The sequence below is a fragment of the Parambassis ranga genome, chromosome 2, assembly GCF_900634625.1.
Source record: "Parambassis ranga chromosome 2, fParRan2.1, whole genome shotgun sequence".
Lineage (NCBI taxonomy): Eukaryota > Metazoa > Chordata > Actinopteri > Ambassidae > Parambassis > Parambassis ranga.
The window spans coordinates 7,494,333-7,506,972 of record NC_041023.1 but is presented as its reverse complement, the minus strand read 5'-3'; the positions used below and the strand labels follow the sequence as shown (position 1 = coordinate 7,506,972).

General features: G+C 42.2%; 2 protein-coding genes across 2 annotated transcripts in view; both read right to left on the bottom strand.

Annotated features, from left to right (window-relative positions):
• The window catches only part of tshz1 (teashirt zinc finger homeobox 1), a 121,195-nt gene extending 119,435 nt beyond the window's left edge, over positions 1–1,760 (bottom strand). Inside the window, exon 1 of the mRNA XM_028396444.1 lies at positions 1,677–1,760. The gene's annotated coding sequence lies outside the window, so the exon portion shown is untranslated. The remainder of the gene's footprint in view (positions 1–1,676) is intronic.
• Positions 1,761–4,721: 2,961 nt separating this feature from the next.
• Positions 4,722–12,640, bottom strand: part of csmd3b (CUB and Sushi multiple domains 3b) — a 253,514-nt gene continuing 245,595 nt past the window's right edge. Inside the window, exons 65-72 of the mRNA XM_028431853.1 lie at positions 12,506–12,617; positions 12,233–12,412; positions 10,870–10,929; positions 10,053–10,211; positions 9,023–9,159; positions 8,802–8,889; positions 7,787–7,922; positions 4,722–7,322 (exon numbers count right to left, since the gene is read on the bottom strand). Coding sequence (XP_028287654.1) covers positions 7,163–7,322; positions 7,787–7,922; positions 8,802–8,889; positions 9,023–9,159; positions 10,053–10,211; positions 10,870–10,929; positions 12,233–12,412; positions 12,506–12,617 — 1,032 coding nt within the window. The 3' untranslated portion in view covers positions 4,722–7,162. The remainder of the gene's footprint in view (positions 7,323–7,786; positions 7,923–8,801; positions 8,890–9,022; positions 9,160–10,052; positions 10,212–10,869; positions 10,930–12,232; positions 12,413–12,505; positions 12,618–12,640) is intronic.

The window sequence follows — 12,640 nt, the reverse complement described above, 5'->3', positions numbered from 1 at the left end:
ATATTTTTTATTTAAAAAAAACAAAGCTACAACCATCCTGTGGCACGAACCTGATCCCTAATGACCTTTTCTCTCCATTAGTGTAGCGGCAGGGACAAATGATTGTCTCCGTCTTTGTTGCGATTAGCCTCTTGACACGCTCTCCTCTACATGGGCTTCATACACTAAAGGACTTGGAGGAGCTCCTCTGCTTTATTCTGCTTTCCCACAGACCCTGCAGCCTCATCTTGTCCCACTTTGACTAACACACAGCAGGCTGCGTGTTCCTCTTTGTCCCTCTCCGTCACCTCCACAGAGGGAAGAATAAAAAATAAATTAAAAAGGTGATACTAAGCTCTGATTAGTCTTCAGTCAGAACTCAGTGTTTCTCTAAAGTTAAGCTACAGTCTGACATGTTTTATGCTTCTACCTCACATCATCTGCAGCTCAGGTATCAAAGGTCAGCAAGCTCCATCCACTAACAACATACAGCTGACAGGATCATGAAAACACACACATTATCGCACCATAGAATGTTGCCCGCTGCTTCTTCACTATCAGCATTTAGGTGAGGTGAACTGATTCAATTTATTTACGTTATTCTAGTTTTTATAATTTTTTTCCAGCATATGTTTTGACTTTTTTTTAAACATACTTTATATTGTGTCTGAATTTCCCAGCTTTCAGTAGCCTCACAGTTGCATGAACACAGTAGAAAGAAATTAAGAGATCAACTGGCGCCATCTACTGATGTTTTCTGGCTAATACACAAAAATGCACAATATTTTTTTTGACTGCTAAAAAGCACTACTTAAAAATAAAATATTTACAATACAAAAAGCACATGTTATTCCAATCTATATATATTTTTTGCTCTAAAATATGAGTGCTGACATCACATACTAAAGACTCAACCTGAAGATTAAACCAAAGGGTATTGATAATAATTTTCAATTATTTTGCCTGTAAATGGAGCAAATTACCAACCCAGTATTAGCAGATATTACAGCCTTTTATGAAGCTATTGTAATAACCCACCATGCATTTTAGATTTATATTATTCTACTTTACCATGCATGCCATTATTATTATTTTTTTATACTATATATTATTTGTTTTCTAGTTGACTGGTTTCTGGGTCAACATTTTTTTATCTGACAAAACTAAATCCTGGCAGAAAGAGGCTTCACAGGTCAGCTGGCTCCATCTACTGATCACACTCAGTGCAGCACAGAGAGGCGCGGATACGTCAAGAAGACAATGCAGAGCGCTGGTGGCACCACCTAGTGGCCGCAGCCGGCAACAACAAGTGACAGCAGCCATCACCTCACCACAGTGCAGGTGGACGCCAGTTGCTCACTCACTCATTCATTCATTCCAGGCTGTCAACTTTCATGAAGAAATGAGGCAAAACCCTGCATTTAAAATAAAAGTGAAATATAGTAAAAACATGCCGAACATGTGCAAGTCAACTGCAGACATTTACTAAACATTTAAACCTGAAATGTACAATAAACTAGCAAAACAGCTACAATAACAGACATTAAAGTGGCACACATCACACACACAGCACAGACCGAGGCCTCACAGCCCACAGAGCTCCACTAACCCGCCACACGTCACACAGCAGTGCGCAGAGCAGCAACACAAACTTAAACCAGCAGCAGAAAAACAACAACAACTTCATCACAACTTACCGTTTGACGACTTGACAGCGCTCTGCCTCACGGAAAGTCCTCCAGAAGCGAGCAATTAAATCCCAGGAGTCCTCGTTCAACCTGCGCCTGACCTGGATCAAAGACCTGAAGACGCAGCCTGAGCGCCGCCATCACACCTGGCAGCTGCGCAGCCGGAAGTGAACTCTCCAATTCACGCCTGGTGGACCCGCGTGTTCCAATAATTTAAAAAGAAGAAGAAGAAGAACGAGCTAAAGTATACAGTGGCGTGAATACGTGATGACGTGGATATCAGGACACCTGGCAGTGGGTGGGCCCACACAGGTCACTTAGATGAGGAAACAACACATGGTAATAATATAATTTGTGAAAATTAAGATTATAATTTTGCATCTCTGGGCATCTCTCTATTATCTCTCCAGATGTGTTAAACAAAATATATTTTTTTGCATTTTAATGTCAGCTAAATCTGAAAATCTCTGAGGCTCCTTGTACGCCTGCAGTGTGGGTTTATGTGCTGGGTGGGAGTCTGAGTGGAAAACCACGTTTTATTTCCACACTGCAATAAAAACAGGAAGCATTACGCAGGTTTTCACGCTGTACGTTCAAGCACATAAACATGTCTACATTTGTGTAATTCTTTCTTATTGCCTCCATGAAGCAGCAGCAGACTGTATTAACAGTATGTCTTCAGTTACAGTTACATTCAGTGCTCTATCTAGATGTGGGTCAGTGGAATGTCTGGAGCAGAATTTCCACAGCCATAAATGTCAACACAGTGTTAAACTACACCTCATTCATTTATAATCTCAAAGCTGTGCTTTCCTATTATTACCTGCTCGTGTTGCAGGCGGTCTGGCCTGCAGCAGAAAAATAAGGCTGGATTCCCAGAGATAAGAAACAGCGAATGTAAATGAATGGGGGAAGTTTCAGGGAGTTCACTGCAGAGTGAGATAGCTGCACGGTATCACACTTTGGGACCTGGAGTATTTTCCCCTAAGAGATTTTTTTAAACCTGGAAATGATGTTTAAATAATTCCACACAAAAAGAAAGAAACACACATTTTACAAAAGCAATTAGCCTTTTTTAATTTTACATTGCATTGAAAATTTACATAATAGATTCATACATTTTACAAATAATTTCATCATAAAAATATATTTCTGTACAAAACACTTTTTTATTCTATATTTCATCTTTTTTTTGTTTATTTTTTTTTTTCAAACGGTGAATATTTCCAATGTCCCCAGGCAGGAACGGCTTTAAGTCTTTTCTCAAATCACGTGGGTCTTATTGCGGTCAGTCAGTAGGAAAAGCTTGTGGCAAAATAGACTGAAGCTTAGAAAAAAATGGCCTCTGATGAAGGGGGGGGGGGGGGGCGCTGGAGCAGGTGTGTGTGTGCGTGGATGACCGGGGGGGTGGGGGGGGGGTCCCATGGGTTTTGGTAGGCACTGTGTCAGATTCATACAACAACATCAACAACAGCAACGACAACAACAGCAGCAGCAACAAACAATCCGAAGTGTAATAATTACAATAAAACAATGTCACCATGGCGATGAACAACAAGGATATCATTGCTTTAAAATCAGAAATGACTTTTTTTTTTCTTCTCCTTCCGTCGGTTGGCTGGTCAGTGGCCACAGCAGCAGGGGTTCTTAAAAAGTGGATGTTTTTGCAGTTATTGATCATGTGTGAAGGCCAACCTCACTATATTCACTCTTTAAATTTCAAAACAAAGCATGTACTTTAAAACAAAATGGCACCAAAGCTGCAAAAACAGTGACTCGTGCTGACTGATACACATATTTCTGTCATATAGCGACCGTTTTTTTTTTTACATACTGTAAGTGAAGTTTATGCTGCATTTTTTAGGCTCTACCCTTTGTGATGATTGATACATACTTTGTTTGTGTTTATGCATGGTTCACACAAAAAGCTTCCCAGCTCTCAGATGTGGTTCATTGACGGCACATGAAACCATCAAAAAAGGCCGATAACATGTGCAACAACAGCCGGCAGCGGCTGACAGGGGGCAAAATATAGCAAAGGTTGCCAGGTGTATAAAATGTTCTTTTCTTTTTTTTTATCAGAAGGTGGCAGATCGAATCAGAAAAATAGCTACCAGCCATGGAACCTTGAGCAGAGATTATATGGCTATATTTTTATGAAATGAAGCAAGAGCAAGGGGGAATATTAAATCTCTGTGGCCTCGGCTTTTTATGTTAACTCGGCTGTCAACTTGAAGTCTTAACATTCTTGCAGTAGGGTCCATGTTAAAGCTTAAGAGCGTATGAAATAAATGATGTCGGAGACCCTTTATTTTAGCTTTTGACATGACGTGCACACACATTAAAATTTATCTGGCATCACGCACCCAACTTCAACAAGACTTCAAACTGTGTGTGTGACAATGAAATCTAAGCCCCATCATATCTGTGTATGTGACTCATCCTGCACCCTCCCCGCTCCCCTTTGTCCCTGTGGGCATTGGGTCGACCAATCAGAGCGCATGTTTGAGCACTGCTTTGTAGGACTTCTATCAGGGAGAAACTTGGAGATGGACTTTAAACAAACGTGTTGACGCTTCAGTGTGTGTGATGATGCCATGTCAGTGTATAACACACTTTTTCTAAGAGGATTACAATGCCTATATACTGGGCTATCAACTACATGCTGGGTTGTTCAGCAGCAGAGCATCTAAAACAAATCCACATATTCTTCCTGTAGACTGCAGCGTCCATGTTTATGCATCTGCATTGCTTTGGTGTAAGTTTCTGAGTTTTGGGTGTACTGGAATTTTCTGCCTCCTTTTACAATATAATGGAACTAGATGGGACTCTTCAGATATTATGACTGCAGACCTATTCTATCTACTGAACTACACCAGGCAACATATCATCACTACACACTTTGAGCATCGGAGGACATCAGACCAGAGAAGGCAGACATCTTGACACCCAAATATTCACACCAAAACGATACAGATCAATAGCACTACAGGCCGCAGGAACAGGGTGAATATTTGAATTTGATGTTTTATTTTCAGCACAGCTTTGTAAGGGATGGCAGTGACTAAGAGTTAAATACGAGTGGGTTCCTTTTCTGTGTTGGTTGACATCACTGAAGTAGATTTGAGTGTGTAACAGCGCTGCTCATTAACATGTTGTCACAATGGTGACAGCAGCACGCGGGTATGTTGCTGTATGTGTCATGGCAGCCACGCCCAGCGAAGGAGTGGAATAATGGCAGAAGTAGAGCGGACTCTGCCGCCCATGACAAACATGTTGGTAAAACATTTAGGAGCATGATCGTTGCTGGCAGATGTCGCATCTCAACAATAATGACAACAACAATACCACTGACACTCGTGATTGCCTCAGTGGGAAAGACAGCGATGGTGGCGGGAGGTTTCCACATTTACACAAGGGATCAAAATAAACCGGTTTATATGTTACAAAGGAACCAGAATGCTGTGTGGGACTTCTGTGAACAGCTCGTAGTTTTCATATCCTTTATTCGGATAGTTCTTTCTTTTTTTTATTTTATTTTTTTTTCCTAAAAACTCTGCTATAATCTGTCTTTCCCCTTCAGCCCCTCCCCTGTGGTAAATATATAGCACAAAAATATAGGTGGTGAATGCTCCCGAATATATATGCAATAGATTTACAGATCAGAAGATTCTGCAGCAATAAGAAAGAAAGAAGATAAGCACTCTCAGAGTGCAGAATTACAGTGGATCTGTGTCCACCATCGCAGGGCTGAAACCCTGTTTGTCTTTCTTTTAGCCTGTCTATCAGCTTGTGTCTCCTGTCTTTAAGCCTGTCTGTGGAGTAGAGACACTGGAGTCTGCAACAGTCCAAGACCCTGCTTGTCTTCTGTGAAGCCTCATTGTGTTTCTCCTGATGCCGCCTGTCTGAGCCTGAACTCTCCACACTTGTACAGTGTGTACTTGTCATCCTCCGTCTGTCTGTCATTCACGCTGTCAGGCCTCTGTCTCTCATAACCTTTGTGTCCCTGCGTTAGTCCGGCTCTCGGTTTGGGTCGACAAGTAGTGTTCCTGTGAAATGTGCTTTAGTGCCAGAGCTTTCTCTGTTCTCCAAAGTCTTTTTCTTTGTTAGTCCACCAGAGTCCTCTGTATCTGCTCTTTAGAATCCTTAAATAAATTCACCGCATCAGGAACATCTCTCCTCAAGGCCACACTCTGTCCGGTGTGATTAATTATGTAGAAGGAGCTCTTCAGTGGCTGATTTCAGGTCAGACAGGCTCTGATTGGCTGTGTTAGGATTTTCAAATCTTTTCTCGAGACGTCCAGTTCATTTTACGTGCTGTCTCTCTCTCTCTCTCCTCTGTCGCTGCACCCTTTGTTTTCCATTGGATGGCGAAAGGGGCAGTTTATCCATTCGATGAGTCAGTCTCTCATCTACTCTGTTAGTGCTAGATCCCCTTTTGCTTTGCTCTAATCCCAGTTCAGTTAGGATTATAGCTCTGTCTCCAGGGGCCACCCTTATCCTTTGCTTAGGAGTTTCAAAGCAACTTTTGCTACTGTCTGCTAGCATAAGCCATCTTTGAGTCCATTTCTGTAGAAAAAGAAAACCCAAGAGACTGCTAATGCCAGCCTCTTGTTGTCGTGGAGGTTGTCCTGTGTGGTTGTTAACGTGTTGGATTCCGTGGTCATCAGTGTGGTCTGCTGGTGACAGCGAGTTTTTTTGTGTTTTTTTTGTCAGTGTTTTCCTTGCTTCACAGTGTCTTTATATGACATCTTCTTCATGTCACATCATCTGAGGCCGTTCTCTGTTCTCCTCATCACTTTAAATGCAGTCGTCATGACACCATGAAAACAAACACAATCAACCCATTTCTTTATAGTGCGGTTTGTCTCCATGATGTATAACCACTGCAGACATGTGGCTCTCTTTCTCCGGACTTCACAGTGGATATTTCCTTCCACAAGTTTGCATGAAATAGAACTTTTGGCACTGGGTTATGGGGACATGTCATGATGTCCAAGTAGCAGGTCATGGCTCACTTATTAGCACTAGTGTTACAGACTTTGTGTGAGGTTAAATAAGAGGTCAAAGTATAATAACTGTGTGTGGTTTCGAATCAAATCATAAAGTATCCATGACCTGCTCAGTCTTGGGGTTAGCGATAGATAATAGCCAGTTTTCTGTTGCATCCTTTTTCTTCACTTTCCTGTCACATCTCTCACTGTGAGTTTGCACCAGCTGTCGAGGGGCAGCAGACCTTTGCATTTGTTTGTATTTCATCTGTGGATACAAAACAATGTTAGTGAACGCTGGGTTTTGGTTGCAGCTGGAGCATTTTTCCTCTGCTGGGGGTAGGGGTGGGGGTGGGCGTTAGGATTCTGTGCTGGGGAAGGAGGTCTCCAGCGTATAGACCAGGTTTTTGACGAGTCAAAGCTTTTTCCGCTTTCCACAGCTTCTATAAATTGTGGTCCCATTTGATTTCTAAGTCATTATATTCAAGTAAGGATAATCAATCCTCAGACCATGGTGCAGACAGTATTTAGATTCGGATCAAATCGAACAGCCTTCCCCTCCACAGCCTTGGCGTTGGTATTGTACATCGGGTTCTCGAAGGCAGCCTGGCCATTGTTGTTTTCATGGACTGAGCAGCCTGTGTACTGTGTTTTTGGTGTGGTTCTGTGAAAAAAAACAAATTGAATTACAGATTTAATTTGTTACAACTGTCTATAATAATTAACATAACAGAGTCACCACTGGAAACTAGTGCGTGCAGTCTTGGGATCAGACGAAGAGTAAACAAGGTTTAAGAAGGATTAAAAGAGACTGTTGTGATTTTCAGGAAGCCTGGTGAGAATCTGATCTGCCCATCCAAAACTAATTCCTACAGCAAGCCCTCTTTTTTTAGATATTAACATATGAACAGACGTTAGCGTCTGTTAAGCAATTGTGCCTAAACCATATCTCTGAAAACTCCAATTTACCACTTTCTCAACAGTATTGTTTTGCAGCATACAGCAACTTAGTACCTCAACAGCCAAACCACTGAGGCAGGTATGTTTTCAGGAATTAGACATCATCTTAAAATGTTGCTTTTTCTGCTGCTTTAATTCAACAGAAGATGGATACTTTTTAGCATGTACCTTTGTTTGTAGAGATAAAAGCCAAAGCCAGTGAAGATTAGCGCGAAGAAAGGCACCAGTATAGCGATAGCCACAGAACTGCTGTTGGTACCGAGCTGGGGCGGTGGCGAGTTTTGACTCTCCGACATATTGAGACCTGTGAGAGACGAGGAAATAGATGCATGCTTAAAGGGAAAAGCTCTCCTATAATACTTTGGTTAGTAGTTTAAACTGTAAAGCAGCGCCATGTCCCGTCAGAGCACTCACACATGAGATACTGTCAATAGTGAATGTCTCATCAACCCTCTTTAGATGCAGCCCTGCTAGATCTAAACAAAGGGCGGAGCTACAGGGGTGGCTGGGGTAGCACAGGCAACCTCTGGAACCTGATTGGACACCTTAGGTGACACTCCAGATTTTTATCATGTCTTCAATCGTGATGTCGGCTTGTGATTTTCGTGCAGGCATGTTCTTTTTCAAGTAGGCAGGAATGAGGACATGTGGTTTAAGATTTTGCCAAACATAATCTTGATTTGTAACCAGGCTCTGATTATGTATAAGGACAGAAAATGAAGAGAAAGGGAGAAGCCCAGACAGACCCCAGCCTATATATCATATCAGCAGTTCTGGCAGCTCCCAACCTGGAGCCAGCCAGGCAGGCAGTGTGGTCATACATAAGGATCCCGAATCACCACCAGGTCAGAGGCAGTAAATGGATTTCTCACTTCAGTCTGTACTTCTGTAACAAAAGGTGATTTTGACAGAATATTTTACCGTATTAGTAGATGAAGCTCCTGATAAAGCCTTGCCCACCCTCTGGCCACCCCTTGAAAAAAAGTCTAGTTCCGCCACTGGATCCAAAGAGCTGCTTTTGCAGCTCTTGGTGAGAATGTATCTGCTGTAATATTGAGCACTAGACACTCCCTGATCAAGTTTGTCAGCCATAAGAAACAGATGTTTATAATTAGCACAGTAGACTTGAAAAAGAAATACACTGAGTATAAAGTGCTGCTACCGAACCAAAGGAGAGGATTACCCAGTCTTTGCAGTCCAAACTGTCCGTAGTCTTTTCCCTGAATGAAACCCTGGAATACATAACTTGAGCCATCAGGCTCTGCTGACACCTGCAGAGGAAAGAACAGGAAAAAAGATTGGTTGAGATGATGAATAAAGCACGAATAAAGGACAATAGCATCATTTTGGTTTACTAACCAGAAATGTTTGACTACTATTTTGCTTTAATCCACTGAGACTTACAAATCCATCCATGGTCCAGGAGTCATCTATAATCTTGGCTGGAGAGATGGCTGAATCTTTCAGCTGGTTTCCCTGGTTCACGTAGTTGACCTGGTACATAAGCAGCAGCAGCCGGGCCTCAGCAGCCTTGTACACTCCTAAAAAGGATAAATATGCGGCTTATAACATGCACAGAAAGTCGGAGCATTTTCCCATGCCTGCAGTGTGTATGCTAAGCTAAGCCAAACACATTTTCACTTCAGCTTTAGTGCACCATCTGTACATCGATATAGATATGGACCTTTAGCTTCATTTACCCAGAATGTTGAACTGCCCTCTTCACGAGCAGGGCTTAGGTAAGAAAAACTTGACATCTTAAGAAGAAAAATATGCAAGTTTTATGCAACTGGGCAGCGTCTGTGACTGTGGATTTAGCTGTTATTGATCTAAAGCTGCTCCTTTAAGCCAGAAGACGGATGCTAAAAGTCTGATAGCAGCATGGTTTTGTGATATGCTGTTTGTGCTCTCTGCTACTCAAGGAACCAATTCTAGCTTCAACAGGATTTGGGTTTTAATAGGGTCTTAACCCCCTGCTGATGCTGTTTTAGGTCCCTGGGAGGTAGATGTGTGTTTATGTGTGTGTGAGTCAGAGCGAGAGAGAGAGACTTTGGGGGAAAAACAACTACAACAATAAAAAGAAGCATGGCAGCTCAAGAGAAAACAAATTCAGACATAAATAATCTGCTATTAGAAAGTAGCTCCATTGTTCCCTGAACAAGTGTTCTCCATATTACCCTAAAAGGTCCAGTGTGGAGGATTTAACGGGATCTACCAGCAGAAATGAAAACATGTTTTCATTAGTGTATGTACACAAACTGCTATTTACAAGAGTTAACAATGTAGTTAACAAGCTTTAAACACGGACTGGAGCTCAGTTAGCTGCAATCTGCAAACCTACCATTAGATGCCACCATACATATATACTGTATACACAGCCTGTTACAGGTATATGCATGCTGAGAGCTGTATAATTAACCGCAAAGTAACATGCCTGACAGGAGCAGCTCCATGTTGCCATTGCTAAGCGTAACGTTGACTCTCCCCGTTGTGGAGTTGAAGCTGGTGATGCTCAGTGTCATCGGCTGCTTCCTCCCACGGTAATTATATGAACCCTTCCATATGTAGTTAGGAGCAAACACATCATCTGGAACTACAGAAGAGAATGGGATAGAAGAGAGCGCGCAGAATATAAATGAGATGAAGATAGAATACATTATTATCAAAAATATAAAAATGCATAGTCAGGGCCATTGATGTATTAAACAGCTAATTGCATGGAATCATTTTTTATGCACAGAATCACAATAAATACAGTCAAATATTTCAGGTTCCAGTACACTTAATGGCATCTCAACCTGCACAGCAGCAAAAGGTTTCCTGTGTGGCTCAAGGCAGAATATCAATTGAAGGGCTGCCTCCTGCTACGATATGAGTAACATGAACCTGTGCATGCTGTAGCTACAGAGCTGGAACATCATGTGCAATGAGCAGCGAAACTACAACAGGCTCTCAACAGAGAGGAACTAGAAACCTGAACAAAACTGTGAAGTACAAGAAAAGCGGAACATCACAGCAGTTAATTTGGCTTTCTATGTGCAGTAAGGAAAAATAAATTATTTAGAACCTTCACTGGAAAGCAGTGAAGTACAATAAAATCGACAAAAACACAAGAACAACAACACTGTGGAGCTGAGTGAAAAGGAGCGGAGCAGAATGTATTGAACTGCAGGCTGAACCAGACTAAAACAGACACAGAGAGTCAAGGATAGACAAAATAATGAGATTAAAAAGAGTGTAATAGAACTGACCGTTTAGTTTTGGGCTGGGAGTTCCTGTTACTGGTTTCACAGGTTTCTTCTTTTCTCCAGCTACACACACACAGAAGAGACAGATAACAAGCAGAAACAGCGTGAGAAAAAAAAATGTTTTGTTTTACTCACAGGTCCATCAGCTGTTTTATCCAGGCGCACTTTGTACTAACAAGCCACCACATTAGAATGCAGTGCAGGTCACTCTTAGTCACACATACGCATAATGGGTAAGAACTGTGTTAAAAAGGGTCGCACCAAATAAACCTCTTTAATGGTTATTTATAGAGGCAGAGCGATGCAAATGGGGTTCGTGGCCAGTAATTGTTGTGCATATTAGATCCTTTTAAAGGTGGCCTTAAGACACTTTAGGTTTTGACCATTCAGAGTGGCCTCTGTCACCACTTCAGGATGCAGCCATTGTTGCCAACAAGTAAAAAGGCAAGCAAGGGAGAGGGTATTTGTCCTAGAATCTCAAATTGGATCAGGGAGTGCTCCAATTTTAAAAGACTACTTCAGGGCAACGGGGTGGCAGCCTTGGTGGAATGATTTCAGAAAAGTAGCTTTTCACAATGGAGCCTTCATCTGTAGCATTTCATGAAGAATAAGACATAAAACCAAAAACTTAACGGAAGGTCAAAAGTGCAGCAATGATCACTGCATGTACAGAACAACCCGATGGCTGTACTGCAGCAGCGCTTCAAGAGGTTTCAGTGATATAATCAGAAGCTGCAGTGCACCTGCTGAATCGACCTTGTGGGGAGGTGTGTTTGTCTACTTCAGAAATGCTTTCAATTTCAACGACTAAGCCACAATGTAAAAATCCAATCATAGACTGACAAAGAACATTATTTGATTGTGTAGAAATTTTAAGGTTAGACATTACAAATTCCAGCTAAAACATGATGGGCAGCAGGTCTGAACTCCAGCCCTGTTTACTTCATCTTAGTTTAGGCAAGAAAAAGTTCTTGGTTATGACAAAACAGCCCATCTAGTTGTTCTGGGAGTTATGTATGAAGACAGACTGGAATGTGCCATATTTAAATCCTTACTTTTGGCTTGATAGAAAATCTCAGACGTGATGATCTCACCTGTAAACAATGGGCCAAAACTCCATGGGACAGTTTATTTAATCTCTTTGTATTAAAGCTGCCAGACTCACCACCAGTCCACAGGCTGACCAACCCATCAGGAAATCTCACCCTACTCCAGATGGCCGGTCTGCCCCAGTGTGTGACCTGACCAGTCCTTGACCAAGACATGTTCAAACCCTCCTGACTTTTTACTCAAGCTAATCTGCTGTTGATAAAATCACCGATCAAATGCTCCTAATGAAAGTCTAAGTTAAGCGACTCACTCTTACCTCGACATATAGGCGTCTTTCCTGTCCAGGTGCCATCACTCTTGCAGACTCTGTGTTCAGAACCCCCTGCTAGGAAGTAGCCATGCTGGCAGCTGTACACCAGGGTGTAGCCAAACCCGAGCAGATCCATCCCCACCACGTCCACATGGAGTGTGCTCTCTGGCTGCTTACAGGCATGAGCTGGAGGTGGCAGATGTATACTGTTCACAGTCTCTGACAGAGATTTAGGAAAGGGGAACGTGTGCACAGTTACATAAGTGACATATTTCTTACGTATGCACTCTGGTTGTGTCCCCGTCCATGTCAGATCAGTCTGGCAGGTTCGAGAAGAAGATCCCTGAATCAGATGACCTGGCTGGCACTGAAATGACACCACACTCCCAACCTATGAATGAAAAGAGACACACA